The sequence below is a fragment of the Acipenser ruthenus genome, chromosome 30 (assembly GCF_902713425.1).
Source record: "Acipenser ruthenus chromosome 30, fAciRut3.2 maternal haplotype, whole genome shotgun sequence".
In the NCBI taxonomy this organism is placed as follows: domain Eukaryota; kingdom Metazoa; phylum Chordata; class Actinopteri; order Acipenseriformes; family Acipenseridae; genus Acipenser; species Acipenser ruthenus.
This window is the reverse complement of record NC_081218.1, coordinates 15,233,196-15,251,018: the sequence shown is the minus strand read 5'-3', so window position 1 is coordinate 15,251,018 and position 17,823 is coordinate 15,233,196. Positions and strand designations below refer to the sequence as shown.

The 17,823-nt window shown below is 43.2% G+C and overlaps 1 protein-coding gene across 1 annotated transcript; it reads left to right on the top strand.

Moving 5' to 3' along the window:
- The first annotated feature begins 2,610 nt into the window (after positions 1 to 2,610).
- LOC117965947 (CD9 antigen-like) lies at positions 2,611 to 17,623 on the top strand. The gene is made up of 8 exons (XM_059004916.1): positions 2,611 to 2,814; positions 8,033 to 8,135; positions 13,881 to 13,978; positions 14,391 to 14,465; positions 14,762 to 14,857; positions 14,965 to 15,039; positions 15,359 to 15,442; positions 15,995 to 17,623. Exons 1-8 carry the CDS (start codon positions 2,746 to 2,748, stop codon positions 16,058 to 16,060), a joined length of 666 nt encoding a protein of 221 aa, XP_058860899.1. The 5' UTR covers positions 2,611 to 2,745; the 3' UTR covers positions 16,061 to 17,623.
- Positions 17,624 to 17,823: the final 200 nt, after the last annotated feature.

Sequence of the window (17,823 nt, the reverse complement as noted above, 5' to 3'; positions counted from 1 at the left end):
TTCCTCATGAGATCTGAGGTTTGCTTTCAAGAGGATGTTGACTACAAACGGTGCGATGATTAAACCGCTAAAGTGTGCTTCTCAGCAGCCGGTATCCTCTTGAGGTGATTAACAAGGCTTCCGGGCTCCATGGACCAGGCCGGCAGCATCTGATTCTCATTTCTCTCGCGTTTCATCTCATTTTAAAGATGTTTTTAATGCAATCTTATAAGAACACTTTGAAGACAAAAGGCTTCATTTTATCATTAAAATACTGTTTTTAATGTGCGTCTTACTTAAACGTCAGCGTGTTACCCTGAGCAAAACTCGCAGAGTCAAAAACAGGAGGCAGTTTGTTTTGCGGCAGGAAGGTTTAGTAATCTGAGAGTTTTTAAGACCGTCTCTCACCAGGTCTGCAGGCAGGTTGCTAGGTTACACCCTTTCTGTTGCTAGGTTACCCACCCTGCCCAGGTGAATGAATCCCCAGGTGAAACGGGGGGAGGATGTAGCGGTCCCCAAGGGCCTGAAGATGTAGAATTGAAAGATGTTTTGTCAAATGTTTACAAGTTTGTCAAACTTTTCCATATACTTAACGAAAAACTGACACAAATTGATTAAACGTGACATTTCGAAAATCTAACATGAAATACTGTGCTGCTATTATGGCTTCCGGTTGACTTTTGCTGTCTCATTTTGTAGTTTCTTTAATGACATAATGTTAAATAAAATTTTTTTTTTTTTTTTCCTTTTTAATTATGTCTAAAATTCTAGGGGGTTGTTGTCGAGCATAAACGACCTGCAGTGAACTAGTATTACCAGGGCCTGAGTGATGCTTCACTGTGCTGTTCTGCATCCAGCATATCTGCATTGGACGCTGCTTTATCAACGGGACCTGCGCCAAGAGCACACATCCATTTACTAACATCATGAACCTGAACCACGCCTCTCTATACCCTCAGCCCGGCAGTGACACTGCCAGCCGTGTGATTGCAGCCCTGCATCCAGTCAGACGCAATGTGTGTGCCGTGGTTCAGTCAGACACACCTTCGTTTGGTTAATAAAGCAAACGTATTAAATCCACAACGCTGCATGAATTATAGAATGGAGTGCCATCGCCCGACAGCCTCAGGAATGATAACAATGAAACGCAGGGCTGTATTTTTACAATTTCCCGTGTTTACTGACTATTCCAGCAAACATTGCTTCTGAAACGACTCCTTGTGGCTGAAGTGAAGTGGGGAAGCATGTCAGCGTTGCACAGTGTTCACTGCACAATGCCCCCCCCCCTCCCCCCGCTGCAGATCAGCCAGGGCTATGCAGTAAGCCCTGTTAATGCCTGCAGGGCTGTCATATATTAACCTCAATACTGTACACAGCAGTACAACCCTACCTTTGTTTTGATGCTTGGAAAAAATAAGTTCCTTCCCAGCAGCAGGTGGGGGGAGCGAGAGGGGGGTATCGAAGGGGGGGTCCCATTTTCCTGAAAACAGAAACAACGGATTGAATTCGTGATCTGCGCCTGATCCTGCTAAAGTCATACGTGTGAAACTATACCAAACTGCTCTTTAGACAAGCGCCATGAACAAAGAGTGTTATCTAGAGGCAGGTAATCAGACAAGATAGCATTTGGATAAAGTGTTCACATACCCGCCCCCAGCTGTATGCTTTCCAGAAGTCATGTAACCAAGGTCAGAAACAGATATACTGAATGACTGTTGTAAACATGACGGAGTTTATTGACCTGGTTCCTGAGTTCTCAGGGATAACGCGATTAATGTACGGACCACAATATCAAATTCAGGACCACAGCCTCGACTCTGTTGGCCTGTGCGGTATTATTGAGTCACGTGTTTTCTGGCTCGCCATATTTACTAAATGCGTGCTTCTTGATTGGTCAACAGACTGATAAGCCATTGCTCTTATCTGCCCCCTATTTTACTGCATTTAATCCTGTACTTCAGAATACTGTAATCTGCGAAGTGTTTAACCTGTAGTACTTTGTATTTAATCATATCCTGATGTAACTATCACTATTTAATCATATCCTGATGTAACTATCACTATTATCTGCTGTATTATTGAATTGTGGTTTGTCACACTTGTACTTTGCTTGAACAAAAGTTTATTGTATTTCTTGCTCTTATTGTATTACTTGTATTGTAACACTTGAAATGTATTTGCTTACGATTGTACGATTGTAAGTCTGCTAAGAAATAAATAATAATAATAATAATAATAATAAAGACTGTATTTTTAAATGTTACCATGTTTGCTATACAGTAATGGAAAAGTCCCTTGAAACTTTTGAAAGTATGTGGGGGAAATTGTCACATTTTCAAAATGAGAAATGGTGTGAAATAAAAATGAATGTAAAAAGAAGTAAAAGCCATACAATAAAAAGAAAGAAAGAAATTAAATGACTAATTTCATTTTAGGGAGTTGAACGGGTTGTCCTAAAATGATACAGTGTTCAGAGTTACTGTACATGCGCTCAAGCAGATAGCCCGCGCCGGGTGTGTGTGTGTGTCTGTCTGAAACCTCCCTCGCATCGCCCCAGCCTAGCATATTAAAATGGGCGGTCAGGAAAAGCTGTCTAAAAAAAAAAAAAAAAAAAAAATCTTCCGTCGTTTTTGTATTGCAGAAATTGACACCCTACCTTCCCAGACACTCTCGTTCACGCCGGTCTTCCTGTGCAGTGGATTTCTTAAACGGGCGGATCGTAATTTGATTATAATTTGATATTTAGAAAAAAATCACTGAATAAAAATGGGCAAAGTCAAAGGCGGGATGAAGTGTGTAAAATATCTTCTTTTCATCTTCAATTTCATATTTTGGGTAAGTGTTCCTTATTTTTCTCCAGGGATTATTGAAATAAAATGAACTGCACAGTCAAATAAGCAAACAGAACGCAACTTTTAATAATAATAATAATAATAATAATAATAATAATAATAATAATAATAATAATGCACAGAACTTTTCTGTCTAAACATGTCAAAGTTTGAAATTGCACTTTTTTGGGTTGTGTGTGGTGTGTGAATATTTTCTCATTTACGCATAATGTTCCTTGGATTTTGCTCGTGTTAGTAGTAAGTCTTTATACATGTATCTAGTTGCTGCTGAATTTTTCCAGGTTCAGAAGGAGACGGAGGCTGACTCTGGCAATGCAATTTCAAATCACATTTTCCATAAGGAAAGACCGCCCCTTTTTCCTCCCTGTAAATCGAGCAGTGTGTGTGTTTTCAAAAGACTGCCTGTTCAAATCTGAGCAGCGTGCCGCGGCAGCGAGTGAGGCTGGTTCATTTTGAATTATTTGTAAACCCAGATTGACTTCAGGGAGTAAAAACAGAATACAACACACACATACATAGCAAAACAACTACAGCCTAGTCCTAACGCAGACATGCACGCGGTGCTGTCGCGTTGCGCTTCAAATCGTTTTAATTTGCATAACTGACAGTAACAGGTGTTTGCAGTAATCAAAGTGAAATGCATTCTCGTTATAATTTAAATACATATTCACAGACCTTTTATAGTGCCGCATTTAAAGAAAGATTTTTCTCTTTTTTATTTATGGATCAAATAAACTTTCCTAGCCTAAAACAGGCGTTCTTCTTCTCAGTTCATGCATTTTAAATGACCCGTAATTGACAGCGAGATTGCATTCTGAGCTGTGATAATGAGGCGGAAAAAAAGAGAACCGAATTTCTTAGAATCAGGGCGATTTCAGCAGCCAGTTCTCAGGATGTAGCTGCAGCAGAGTACGCTTCTGTACTGGCGTGTTGCCACGGGAACACAGGAACCCGATTTAATGAAACAGAGAAGCGGATATCGATAACCTCTCCCCTCCTCAAAATCACTCAAAGAGAATTTCAGCGTTCTGCTGTTTAAAATAGGGTTCACAAAGGAACAAAAAAGTCTTGTACTAGCTTCATAATTCACTGCTAAATGCGGTTAAAGTGAATAGAACGACATTATAAAGTGCCTTTGCTGTTGACTGTCCAGTTTGTTTTCGGTCTCCAAACGGAGTTGAAGTGTGCAAGGATGCGGGATCTCTGCCCCCTTCGAAAACTAGCCTGGTTACTTACTGACCTGAGAGTGTGTCAACGGGGCGCATGTAGGCTGGTGGTGTTTTATAAAAGGGTAGACAACGAGACAGCGTGTGAACAAAAAGCACGTCTACCCTTTCTACAGCTGTGGCCCACAGTTTTGCATCTTCTGGTAGAACTGACTAATTTTGCTTCATAAAGTCGAATGAATCCTGAATAATGTTGCGTTAACATATCGAATTACACACCACTTTGTAGTTTGTCATTAACTGACAAAAATTGAAAAATGGGACATTTCGAAATCTAACAGTTGTAGCACTCAGGAGTCTGTCACACACAGACAGTCACCAGGGCACTGTCTCCAGGACCAGCTCCACTGTCATATATTAAGGAGGTTTTAGAGTCTTGTAATAAGTGCTCTTGAAGTTGTTTCTTGGTGGTTTTAGAATTGTAATTGTTATTATTATTATTATTATTTATTTCTTAGCAGACGCCCTTATCCAGGGCGACTTACAATTGTTACAAGATATCACATTATACATTATTTCACATTATACAGATATCACATTATTTTTACATACAATTACCCATTTATACAGTTGGGTTTTTACTGGAGCAATCTAGGTAAAGTACCTTGCTCAAGGGTACAACAGCAGTGTCCCCAACCAGGGATTGAACCCACGACCCTACGGTCAAGAGTCCAGAGTCCAGAGCCCTAACCACTACTCCACACTGCTGCCAATTGTTCAATTGTTGTTTGTCTTGCATCTGCGCTACAGGTTATAACCATTTGGGGTAAAAAAAAGACACTTAAAGGATGCTTGCTAAGAGCAAGGATTTTTAAAAAAGCATTATATTTTTAGATAGGAACATTTAAAGTTGTAATAGTCACGAGACACACTCTTCATATTTCCTTTTTAATGATGTAGTGACTTTTAAAAACGCTTCACCTGTGCGCTTTGAAGTTACGGACACATTCCTGCTTAAAAAGAAATCCTGGGGATTCCTAACATTTGAAAGCACTGAAATGAAACATCGATCAGCCAGTGTTTTGTTTAAGCGAGTTCTGCAGTAAGCTGACTGGTCCACACAGCACATCTAATACCCCAGTCCCAGCTGAGCGCTCCTCCACAGTGCTGCCCCATGGGAGAGCCATGCGGAGAGAGCCAGCGTGCTGATCTGAGCTGGGCTTCATTAGTACGGGCCCCCAGGGGCCCATTACTGCTTCACAGGAGAGTAATCAACACGGCGGTCATGCCTGTTAACAGAGGATTCTGTTAGAAATGTCTGGGTGTGTCCCTGATGTGAACCGCTTTGTCTTCAGATGTTTGGGAAAATGTAAAAAGCAAGTGTGTAACATACCTCCCCTTGAGATAATGCAAACTTCGTGCTACCATTATCCTGAACAGATCTCCATGGCCTGTGCATGTGTGTATGGAGTGTATGGAGGCAGACAGCCTCTATATATCTGCTAAAGAATGTCAAAACCAAGCAGCTCTCCGGCTGCTGTAAGCTAATAAAAAGCAGGACACACAGTAACTTGTGCGAAAAGAACTTCCTTAGCAAGCTGTGTCACAACTGGATAAACAGCTGTCTGGATTGGCTATGATAACCCACAGTGAAGTATACGCCTATACTGGGATAGAGTGGAAATGTGCCACGGTAAGCTGGTATGAGTTTTTCATTGCCTGATGAATCTTTCATACCTGGATTATTGTTTGAGCAGCTGTCTCCTGCATTGCTGTCGTTGTCAATAGCTTAGAACAATTATGAAGAAAACACCTCACACAGGTATGGAGGTCTGTATGCGTTGGTGTATTGTAACAGGGGGTGTAATGGTACACTAATGTGCAGTATAAATACACCATTGATCATTAGTAGTAACCTCTTAATAAACTAATACAAAAAGGCTGAACTGTTCAACAAACATCAGATCCCAGCTTCGGGATAATCGACTCAAGACCGATCATATCATAGAAATGGGCTTGCATTGGGTTAAAGGCTTTACTGTACTAGTTTAGAAACAGGTTGTACGGTATGGACTATACATCAGCAAGCCTGTTTTTAACAGTTAAAATAAAAAGGGGTTTCTTAAACCCCCCTCCTGATTGTCAATAGCCAGTGTGTGGATTGAGGGTTAGGACGTCAGCGAGCACAGACTCCTAATGGACCATTATCTAAGCTCATGCAACGAGGCGAGCTTGTGCCAACATGAAAAGATATTCAAATTGCAAGAACATTTCAGAAGCTCTGACAGAACAGTTCTTACTGCTTCTTACATGCCATGCCAAAAACAACATCCACATTCAGAGAGGGAAAGCCGTCCGCCCCACGCTGAACCATTTACAACTGAAACTCTGCACAGCCTGTAATAAAAAACACCCCGATCCTCACCGACACTCGCCCAGCGTTTGAGGACAGGAGGCAAGCCGCGGTTTCGTTTTAATCAAGAAGTGCAGCGCGTCTTCAGCTCCCAGAAACTTCAGATCAGGAGTCCTTGGCAATGGTTTTGTACCGCCGGGTCAATAGAACCTTTTTCTATTCCAAAAAACTGTGTGAACTTGTAAAGACAGGAACAGAGGAATAATACACTGAGTTATCCTAGTCTTCGGTATGTGGTGTTAATAGCCACTATAGGGATACCAGTAGTAGTGCTGATCGAAGTTATGCCTCTTTGCAATGCCGTTGGAGGCATTTATTTGATTGCATTCATTTTAGCTCATGTCTATTTAATAAAATAATGCGAGGCGGGTATATGGAGCAGGCAGTGCTGCGTGGTGCACGGACGTTAGCATTCTGCCCCCTGCACTCATGCTGAAAAGTGTGGCTCTTCTGTGTAGCAGCTAATACGCTGGCTGATGCTTCGGGCAGCGTTGTGAGATACACTGCAGTTACACATTCCCCTGTCGGAGAGATGGGAGGAGGTCACAAGCACTAAAAGCACAAATGTAGACGAGTCCTGCTCTTTTGTCCTGTGGTTGAGACCCTAACCTGCCGGTTCGCTGCCAGCCTCGCGCACAGCACTCCCTTGTTAACTAGCTGTCTGACTTGCACAGGAAACAGTTGTGAAATACTGAGGGTTAAGAATAAGTGAAGAGTCACACTGACACAGCGGAGCGTGTATGCAATGTGATGTCTGAAACGAGATACACAGTCGCAGAGCGCTGGTTTACACGGGCTCTCAAATATGGATGCTTGATGGTATGTTTGATATCAGACTTTTATACAAAATCAAGCAGGGTGATTCTGTAGCTGGCTGTGCAGTTCTGTATTAACCATCTGTTGAATCAGTGAAGGTATCATTACTCATTACCCAGTGTGGAGAGGCATTCATTGTCACTAGTTTTCGATCCCGGGTGACAGAGCGAGACAGGGAGGCTGTGTGTGGAACAGATGCTGGTATTGTTATTTCACTGCTGGGCAGGGTAGCACCAGTTCAGTGTCTGTGCCAGGGTGGCAGGCAGAGGGGCAGTATGAAGCACTCTGGAAATGTATCAACGCATCAGGGCTGTGTTTTGTGTGAGCTCGTTATCCTGTTTTTCCCGATCAACGTCAAAACAGCTCTGATTTACTGGAATCTTTTGCGTGCAGTACAGTAACACAGATAACGTCACTATAATCTGAAGTCAGTAGGCCTGTAGTTTTAAAATGCCTGGTTTTATGGACAATTAATGAAACACTTAGCTTGAAACTAGCAACCTTCTCGCAGTGTCATGTGAACCAAAACCAGCATGCTCTACTGCTTACAAAACTGCCAGCAGCCACTCCAGCAGATCAAACAACGCTTGCCCTCTGATGTCACTCAGCAGATCAAAACGCTATTGCCTTCTGACATCACAGGCTCAATAAAACTGCTTACCTATCAGTGGATAACTGTTCCCTTTGGACGGGAAAGGTGACCCCCAGCCCTGTACCCCTCAGAGGAATAGTTTTGTACTCGCAGACTCGGCTGCAGTCAGTGCTTTTGGGAATGCGTGACCGCTGTCCTTCTCCTCTCTCTACAGGTGGTCGGTTCGATGGTGCTAGCTGTCGGTCTCTGGCTCAGGTTCGACTCCACCACCACCTCCATCTTTGAGGTAGAAAGTTCACCCACCACCTTCTTCATAGGTAAGAAACACCTGGCCTGCAGGGCAGTCAATGCTGTCCGCAGTGTGAGAACAGGCTGAGCGATCAGGACGTTGGGGTAGGAACCAATCTACCTTTAACTGGTAAAAACTCAGGTTGGTTATGACTGGGCTGACTTACTCTAGCAAGTGAAGAAACATCTGCTTGGGTTTGACTGGATTGCTGTCCTCCAGAGTCTGAAAAGAGAAGCCGCAATCATTTTAAATGTTGAATTTGCGAGACGCGTTTTCAACATGCGTAAATTATATCTGAAAGTGCACATTTCACAACTTATTTAAGAATGTGTTTGTTAACATTTATGTAGCTAAATCTGGACTTTTTATCACTTCAAGGTTGGGATAGCAATATTTTGGTGTTGAGTGTCTGCATTTTGCCAAAAAAAAATCAGTTTCCATGTCTCAGTGAATTCCTTGAGGAAAATGAGTTGAATCATATTCGTGATGTTGTTCCTACTCATCTGGAAAAGCTTCAGCATCCATTTCAAAAACACGATTCCATTCAATGCCATCATAGCAACAGCTTCCCATTCTGTCAGCTCAAAAACACTACCCAGTGATAGAACACTTCAGGCAGAGTTCAAGGCAAAATCTCTTTGCATCTTCAGGGTGCTAATTCACAAAGAATTTTTATTTCTAAGATTTTTATTTCTTATAACTTTCTGTGCTTAAAGTTAAGTTCTGACGGGCGCAACAAAACATCTGCTCTGTAAAGAGGGCGACGTATGAAAGGTTTGTGCGCCCCTGCAGGAGCTGAGTCAAGCTGGTTCGACGGTGATCAAATACCATGAAGTTTCAATGGTGTGACCTCAGCTGCTGTTAACTTGGAGTTCCCCTGGTAAAGATGTTTCATTTACTGTACATTTCACTGGTGCTTTTCTGTTAAAAATAAAAACAGACAAACAAAAAGATAAAATAAACGCAGAGCCTCGTCTCATGTCTGCCTTTCATGGTTTCAGCGTCTGTCAATATTTACCGTGTTTCCATAGTAACTGCAGACAGGTTCACTCTGTTATCAGTAACACTGATGAAGCAGCACAGAACCATAAACACAGAACTTGTGACCAGTTATGGAGTATATTAGCGTCAGTATAAACATAGAGAAGAGCACAGCACACAATAGGACAGCTCACCAAGGCCCTGTTCGGATAACAGAGGTCTTCTGATCTTCAGACCTCAAGCACCGCCCAGGAAGCAGCATTGATGCATCTTCTATCTGAACCGTTACAGAAGACTCAAGAAACAGACCCTTGAATATATCGACTCTGACCTGTTCTTAAAGGCAATGGCATTGGTTTCACCATTGATCGAATTCCAGTCTTATCAGAAGCTTCTGGAACAGTTAGTAAGAACAATAATAATCTCTGCATTGTTGAGTAATGAACACTTTTACTGAATTAATGAAGAACAATTGCTTAACGGCACAGCCCTAATAATAATGCTACAGAACACTCAGAAGAGGGTATGAAACAGTCAGGAGAGTTAATGATAGGGAATGAAGGTGAGCTGACGTTTCCCTGGAAGAGAGCTCCCAGCGGGTAACCTCGGCATTGCAAGCCAGACTATGAAAACAATGGTGCTGTGCCAGGATTAGCTTTCCCAGATGGAAAGCGTCGTGGAGCCTCTGGCTGTACCTGCATGCTGCAGTGCGCTGGTAAGGGTGAGGATGACGACACAACATCCCCTCTTCTAGTGTGTCATGAGCGGAGCGGTAAAGCAGCGTGAAATCGGAACTTACATTAACACAGAAAAAGTGACAAACAACTTAACAAGGGTAGAGGTGCTGTCCCTGGGTAAGACTCCCTGGAGGCCAGCTGCTATATTCAGAGTGTGTACTCATGGCTGAAGATGAAGTCAGAATGCGTTTTCAAATGAATCTCCCCAAGCGCAGATGCAGAGTTTTTTAAATGCCACCACGCAGCAGGTGTGATCCTGTTAGGAAATGCTGCACACTTTACGAGGCATTTTTTTATTTTAGTTTGTACCATGTTAGCAATTGCTGTTCATTTTGAGTCAATGCTTAATGAACCTATTTATAAACTCATAAAACCCCAGATCATTTCCTAAATATTACTGCAGCTGGACTTTTTCATAGCTTATCAACAGGCTGCTGTTTACTAACCATTAACTCAAACGAACAGCATCTGTTACCGTGCTTGGAACCTGCTTGTTACCAGATAATAAACAATCCAAAAAACATGCCCCTTAAAATTAAGAGCGGCCAAAACAACAACGAAAGCAGGGAGAGGGCCGCTGAGAAAGCGCGATACGTTTGTGTAGCCAATCAGTGATAGTTATGAGGCAGGTACTTTCCAGAGAGGAAATATCTGATTCTGTAATATCAGTGTTCCTGTAAATAGGACCCCACCTGATCCCACCACGTTGTTTCCCCGTGGGACCCTATTATCAGTAACACAGGAAGTGAAACGGGGGTGATGTGTGGAACATGTGATTTTGTAATGTGAATCATTGCACAACTAGAATGCTGTTTCTGGCTAGTTGCATTTAACTTTGGACCAACAGGTTATAGGTACAATTCCATTGCCACACCTGTGTGTCGTTTCATAGATCAAAGGGCACTGGTGATGAGGAGAGGTTTTAGTGTTTCATTGGAAGGCAGAAGTATAATCTGGCTATCGAAGAGAGCTCTGGCTTTCTGACTGCAACACACAGTCTCACTGGCAGGAAAACGGAAATGTGTACTTATCAGCTTAAAGCATTTACATACAGATGGCTGATACAGTACATCCCTGTACATTTCCATCTAAAACTGGAGCTTATTATTTGTGAACAGCCTGAGCGTGCTAAAAGTAATGTGTTTAAGACATGTGTTAAATACATTGAAATGCACAGAAAAAATAAAACCATCTTGATGTCTTTCAGTTTATTGCGACTTTTTTTTGCGACAAAACAAAAGGCTGTAAAGTGCAGTTTATGACTGAGATTATGAGATTCCTGGAAGCCTTCCTGTTTTTGTAGCTGTAATTAGTCACTTTGGGACCAAAGTACAGACAGCAGAGAGAGACCCTGACCAACGTACACATGAACTAATTCAACAGGGAGAGAACAGCCATGTATGGTAGCAGCCTGGGCTGCCAGAGTTAGAGCATGTATCATTCTGCGGGCCAAGAATGTGTGCAGGCTTTATAAACATTTATACCTGGCACCGCGCGTGGTGCCCTCACTGCAGATAGAACCCTAAAAAACAGGATCTAGCAAACGGAACAATTCTGCACATCTTACCTCTGAAGCGCTTCCATCCCATGAAACTGAATCCCGATCAATACAGTCCTGTAACCCCATTAGCGCTCCATGTGGTGACTGTATTACATGCATTTGAACCACTTAGCTTCATTCAGCATGTGTTACAGGGCTCCCCTGTGCCTTTTACAGGACAGGCTCCCATTCCACCCACAGATAAATACATTATCTCCAACAGTGAAGCAAAAACGATTCTGTGCTCTCATATGATGATCACTGCTCGATTACAGTGGTTTTTTGTGACAAGCAATATAATATTCTATATCCCAAGCTGTAGCTGCAGGTTATTAAATGTCTAGACGATGAGTGTTTATATGCACTGAAACAAAACACAGTCAAATATCATAAAAGCTTTCTATAGTAAAAGCACAGGAAAGTGTAATAATGTGCAGGGAAAGCATGGTAAAGCACAGAGAGGCATGGTGAAGCATAGGGAAGCATTGTAAAGCACAGAGAGGTATGGCAAAGCATAGGGAAGCATGGTAAAGCACAGAGAGGCATGGTGAAGCATAGGGAAGCATTGTAAAGCACAGAGAGGTATGGCAAAGCATAGGGAAGCATGGTAAAGCACAGAGAGGCATGGTGAAGCATAGGGAAGCATGGTAAAGCACAGAGAGGTCTGGTAAAGCATAGGGAAGCATTGTAAAGCACAGAGAGGTCTGGTAAAGCATAGGGAAGCATTGTAAAGCACAGAGAGGTATGGCAAAGCATAGGGAAGCATTGTAAAGCACAGAGGTCTGGTAAAGCATAGGGAAGCATTGTAAAGCACAGAGAGGTCTGGTAAAGCATAGGGAAGCATTGTAAAGCACAGAGAGGTATGGCAAAGCATAGGGAAGCATTGTAAAGCACAGAGGTCTGGTAAAGCATAGGGAAGCATTGTAAAGCACAGAGAGGTCTGGTAAAGCATAGGGAAGCATTGTAAAGCACAGAGAGGTCTGGTAAAGCATAGGGAAGCATTGTAAAGCACAGAGGGCTGGGTAAATGCATATTTTATCATTTGGGAAATCAAATGCGTTGCATGACTGTTACATGCGAGTGATATTAACCGGGTTGTGATATTATCAGGAGCATTTAAACGTGGTGATCATAAGCAGAGAGGCCCTTATAAAAGTTCACCACAGTGCACATTTTGGCAGTTTTTGCATGATTTTATACCATGTATTTACCATAGTTTACTATGGTTTCCCATGTTTGTTTGTTTTTGTTTTTTTTAGTATGCTTTCCCATACCTCTCTGAGTTTTACAATGCCTCTCTATGTTTTACATGCTTTCACTATGCTTTATTACAACACCATGCTTTTACTATGGGACACTTGTCCAAAGGCTGACGTTAAAAGGAAGAATGTCGAGTTGGTTTCACTGAAAGGGAAACTGTTAGGGATTCCCCAAAGCCCTTGAGAAGCTCTGCTTTGTTTTGACACAAGCAGACTGGCAGAGGTGCAGGAATTCCCCTCCAGTACCAGCTCTTCCAGTCCTAGCATGTGCTGCAGGAGTGCGTGGGTTGGCACGCACGCTTCTCACAGCACAGGACTCTCCAGAATGAGATCCCAGCAAGACAAGCCCGGGTGCACATGACCCCAGCCTGAACCTTAACACTGACAGCACTTTCAGTTTTGCAAATGGCATTTTCTCAGGCAATCTGGAAACCTGTACAACAGTGCCATCTAGTGGAGAAAAAGGAAACTGCTTTTCTGGGGACTTTGAGGAAAGGCAAGTTTTTGTTGGCCTTTCAGTAGCCTTTCATCTTTGAAAAAAAAATAAACATTAATAAAATAAATCATGTATTTGTCAAGGTATGCAACTGATTTACAATAATATCTTTGATCTGCAAAAATACACCAGGGCTATACTATAGGGGGCTGAGCGAGATACATGATGGCTGTCACTCCACGTACAGACTGACCTCACAAGATTCAGTTTAACAAGCGAGGAACAAGAAGACAATGAAATGTTTTCTGAGGATTTTAAAATGCTTTCTGCAACAATATGTGAGGTTACACTTTAACATCGAGAACATCACACAGCCATTCACACTGCCCTAGAGAACATCACGCAGCCCAATCAGAGGGCTTGGTGGTCCAGTGGTTAAAGAAAGGGGCTTGTTACCAGGAGGTCGCCGGTCCAGTCCCAGCCACTGTCTCACTGTGTGTGACCCTCAGCAAGTCACTTCACCTCCTTGTGCTCTGTCCTTCGGATGAGCCGTAAAACCGAGGTCCTATTGCAAGTGACTCTGCAGCAGCAGTTGTGATGCATAGTTCACCGCCTAGTCATCTGTAAGTCGCTTTGGACACAAGCGTCTGCTGAATGACTGATTAATAAGATCAGGTTGTATAGTACGGCACACTATATGATACTCTGTATGCATTGTACTGCATCGTGTTGTATAGCATTGTACAGCATTGTGTTGTATAGCACTGTAGTGTATTTTGTTGCACAGCCCATTTCTCAGCCTCTTCTCTTGCTCTCTCAGGGGTGTACATCCTGATTGGAGCCGGGACGCTCATAATGCTCGTGGGCTTCTTTGGGTGCTGTGGAGCTGTCCGGGAGTCGCAGTGCCTTCTGGGATTGGTGAGTGTCGTTCTCACTGCTCCTGATTGACAGGCGGAGAGGCCACTGGCTAGTTTCACTCACAGGGAGTGCAGTTAGTTAGTATGGCTCTCTTGGGTTTGAAAAGGTGTGCAAGGTGTCTGCAAGGTGTGTAGCATGTTTAGACTGCAGGGTCCCTGCAAGCTCCAGGCTGTCTATACAAACTGAAGGCAAAGCTTCTTGCTTTTCCCAGCATCCTGTGTTAGCTGTCATTGACAGCGACTCCCGTTGCTTGGTACAGTGTAGTTCAAACTGATTGTTCAGGGTGAGGTCCTGGCCGCTTGGGATTGAGTCGCCCCTCCTTCAGAGTTCATCACTGCGTGGCTCAGCCCAGCCTCGTGGCTCATTTGAGGGGGACGGGGTGCTGACTGTTCTGTGCTTCTCTCTGTTTCAGTTTTTCTCCTCTATCCTGGTGATATTCGCTGCTGAAGTGGCTGCTGGTGTGTTTGGATTCATGAACAAAGATACGGTACTGTCACTGTGAACCAGACTCTTACAGCTGCGCACTGTCCTCTTTAACTGTATGGTGCGTTGCTATACTTGTTCAGGGGTAGTGTATAGAAATGAATCTATGTTACTATAAACTGTCAGAAACGTGTAGAGAGGGTAGAGTGGGTTATACTTGCACTCAGCCTCATGACGGCCGTTTGCATAGAAGCCCTTTGGAGTGTGATTGGAAATGCTGGTGATTATGATTCGTCACACCTTGTCCTCAGATCTCTGTTAGATCACTCTGGGTTTCACTTGCTTTCTTATTGGTTTCAGATCGTCAGTGAGATTAAGGACGTGTACACTTCAGCTGTGAAAGATTTCAATCAAGATTACAGCAGCAACCACACCCTGACAGTCTTTCACGAGGAGGTAAGCTATCACTGTTCATTCCAGGAGCAATCTGCAGCCAGTATCCTGCTGGAATACCAACCCCAACCTCTTGTGTTTAAATGCATCTCTTTTTTTTTCACTTGCAGCTTAAATGCTGTGGCGATGGTACACTGGACAGGGACACCAATGTTGGTAGACTCTGTACTAAGGGTGATGAGAAGGTAAGTTCAGTGCGATATTTTATTTATTTAGCAGACACCTTTATCCAAGGCGACTTACAGAGACTAGGGTGTGTGAACTATGCATCAGCTGCAGAGTCACTTACAACTACGTCTCACCTGAAAGACGGAGCACAAGGAGGTTAAGTGACTTGCTCAGGGTCACACAATGAGTCAGTGGCTGAGGTGGGATTTGAACCGGGGACCCCCTGGTTACAAACCCTTTTCTTTAACCACTGGACCACACAGCCTCCTTGTATGCGTTAACGACCGACATGGAGGTCCTTGTAAGATATGTTACGTGTGTTATTTTGTTTTTCAGAGCTGTCTAGTTGCAATAGAGGAGTTTTTCAATGGTAAACTGTACATTATCGGATACGTGGGGATTGGAATCGCTGGTGTAATGGTAAGGGTTCATTCCGCTGTCTCAGGAGCTTCCAGTTTCATTCGCTTCTCTGTTTTGTTACCGTCCCCCGAGCTGTTGAATGGTGCGTTCCGATCATTCTGAGTGGTCTGTATTGCACAAGACCGCGCTGTCAGCAACTGCGCTTGATTTCCAGCTGCCTGCCTTAGAGGTATGTAGCACAGGATAGAGACAGGTTTCCTTTTGTGTTGCTGGCAATACACTGCTGTCCACTAGAGGGTGCTGGCGCTTACTTCTAGGCTGTAAAGACATTAGTGCAGACCTATCCTACATCACATTGACTGAAGCTGCTGAACTCGTAGTTAAAACTCCAAGGACAAGGACACCGTGTTTGAGTAATTGCAACGGCAGCCACTCATAATGATTCATACAGAATCAGAGCAGGGGAAAGGTAAGAGAAAGGAGAGCAGACTCAATGTAACGTGAAGGAGCTGGACCACATCACCATGCAGTAGATGAGTTAGCTGTTAGCTAGTGGGCTGATGTTCTGAAGTTGTGAGTGTATTGTCACACTGCTGTCCTGTGTTTCCCTAGATCATCGGGATGGTGTTCAGCATGGTTCTGTGCTGTGCAATCCGAAACTCACGGGACGTGATCTAACAACACCACCCTCCTCCCCTCGGCCTGCGCTGGAACCTCTGAAACAACACCCCAAACCCGCCCCCCCCCCGCGGAGCGACCCAACGCGGGTCACAGCAGGGGGAGTGCAGGCACAGAGACACCAGCAGAACACACAGCAATACTAAAACACACTTTCCATGACAAACCTTTTTCCTACCAGTCTTTCTCAGTGTCTTCAATCAAAGGCCAGTCAAAACGTTTGTGGTGGAATTTGAACACGTTCCTCTCGGTAGTTTTGGACCCCGGCTTTACTGGCAATGGCAATAAAATGGACAATACTCTGGGAGCGAGCTGATTGAACTGCTAATCTGCTCTTGGAGGGAGTGTACGTACTGGTGCACATTTCTGATCAAACGTTTTTGTCATGCTCTTTATCAATGACTACTTGAAATGTTTGTGTTACAATATATCTCACAGTGCCTTATAGGTATGGATGTCCCCCTAGAGATCTAGAAGGGAAGCGTTGTAACCCAAATTCCCAATGTCTTTTTTTGTAATTCCATTGATTAGTGGTGTGGAGGCAGTAGCATGCGGATACTGCATTGAGATCTGCCCGTCCCCGATCACATGATACGTGTTCATCTCATTGGAGCTGCCCCTTCGTACAGACCCATTGCATTGCCATGCCACACTATTTAAAACAAACAAAAAACTGATTTCCAGAGAAAAAACGAAAAGCCATCACTAAACTATATATATACATATATAACATATATACAGAGAGAGAGAGATGGGTTTAAACGCCTTGGTGGAGGTTGGATTGGTCGTTGATTGTGTGTTTTATGAGTTTGATTCCCCCCCTATGTCCGTACTTGTATATTTTGTCTGTATTTTAGAATGATACATGATTCTTTTAATTGTGTTTTAGTTAATAATGTTGAGAATCACCTGCACTAGAAGGCAGCTCCTGTTATCTGTAGGAATGTTTAGAATGTAGTCTGTGCTTGCTTAGATTGTTTTAAAGTTAGTTAATGACGTCCCTTGTTCTTGAAGCCACAGGGACGGTTCGGAGGGAGGCTTGATGTTAAAGGACTGAATCAGACTTTCTTCAGAGGTTTAACAGACTGCTTCATACCGTGCAGATTCCCAATCTAATTCCTTCCCAGTTTAATACTCTCTTGCGAGTGCTCTGTACGATTCTCAAGGGCTGCTTCTGCTTCAGTCGTGAGTCTCTGTAAGTCGCCTTGGATAAAGGCGTCTTCTAAATAAACTAATAATAATAATAATATTCGCCTTGCTTACTATTCCAGCACAAATGGATCCAGCATGCATCCCTACTTCCTCCCAATCAGCTTTGAGGAGTTTTCAGAAGCAGTTTGTACTGGAATATCTTTATATTTATATATAAATTCATGAGTAAAAGCTTTGTGATTAGGGCCTGTGGTTTTTTTTTTGTACAGAGCAGATCGTCTCCATAGCGCCCCCTAGCCAAAAATAACCCAGCCCAGTAATCTTCATTTGTGTGCACATTCGCATCTTTACATTGGTGTTTTATTTTGGCTTGTCATTAAAGTTAAGGCTACTTTTGTGAATGTGAACAAACTCGGCTGTCTGCATGGTCTCCTTACGGTCTTTCTTTGATAAACGGAGAGGAAGTAAACCAGGGAAAAGATACAGTGTACAGATCGCAAGAAATTACAAGAGAGTTTTAAAAATCCAACTTGATCATGTGACCCTCCTGCTTTAAGAGTTTGATTGGCTGGCTGGAGAGATGACAGCTGCAGAAAGGCTCTTTGCTGTTT

What these genes read in the sequence shown, in the direction of transcription:
- LOC117965947 (XM_059004916.1), top strand. Translation starts at nt 2,746, where the DNA reads ATGGGCAAAGTCAAAGGCGGGATGAAGTGTGTAAAATATCTTCTTTTC. An exon ending in GTACTAAGGGTGATGAGAAG is followed by an intron (nt 15,040 to 15,358) that starts GTAAGTTCAGTG and finishes TTTGTTTTTCAG; the next exon opens with AGCTGTCTAGTTGCAATAGA. An exon ending in TTGGAATCGCTGGTGTAATG is followed by an intron (nt 15,443 to 15,994) that starts GTAAGGGTTCAT and finishes GTGTTTCCCTAG; the next exon opens with ATCATCGGGATGGTGTTCAG.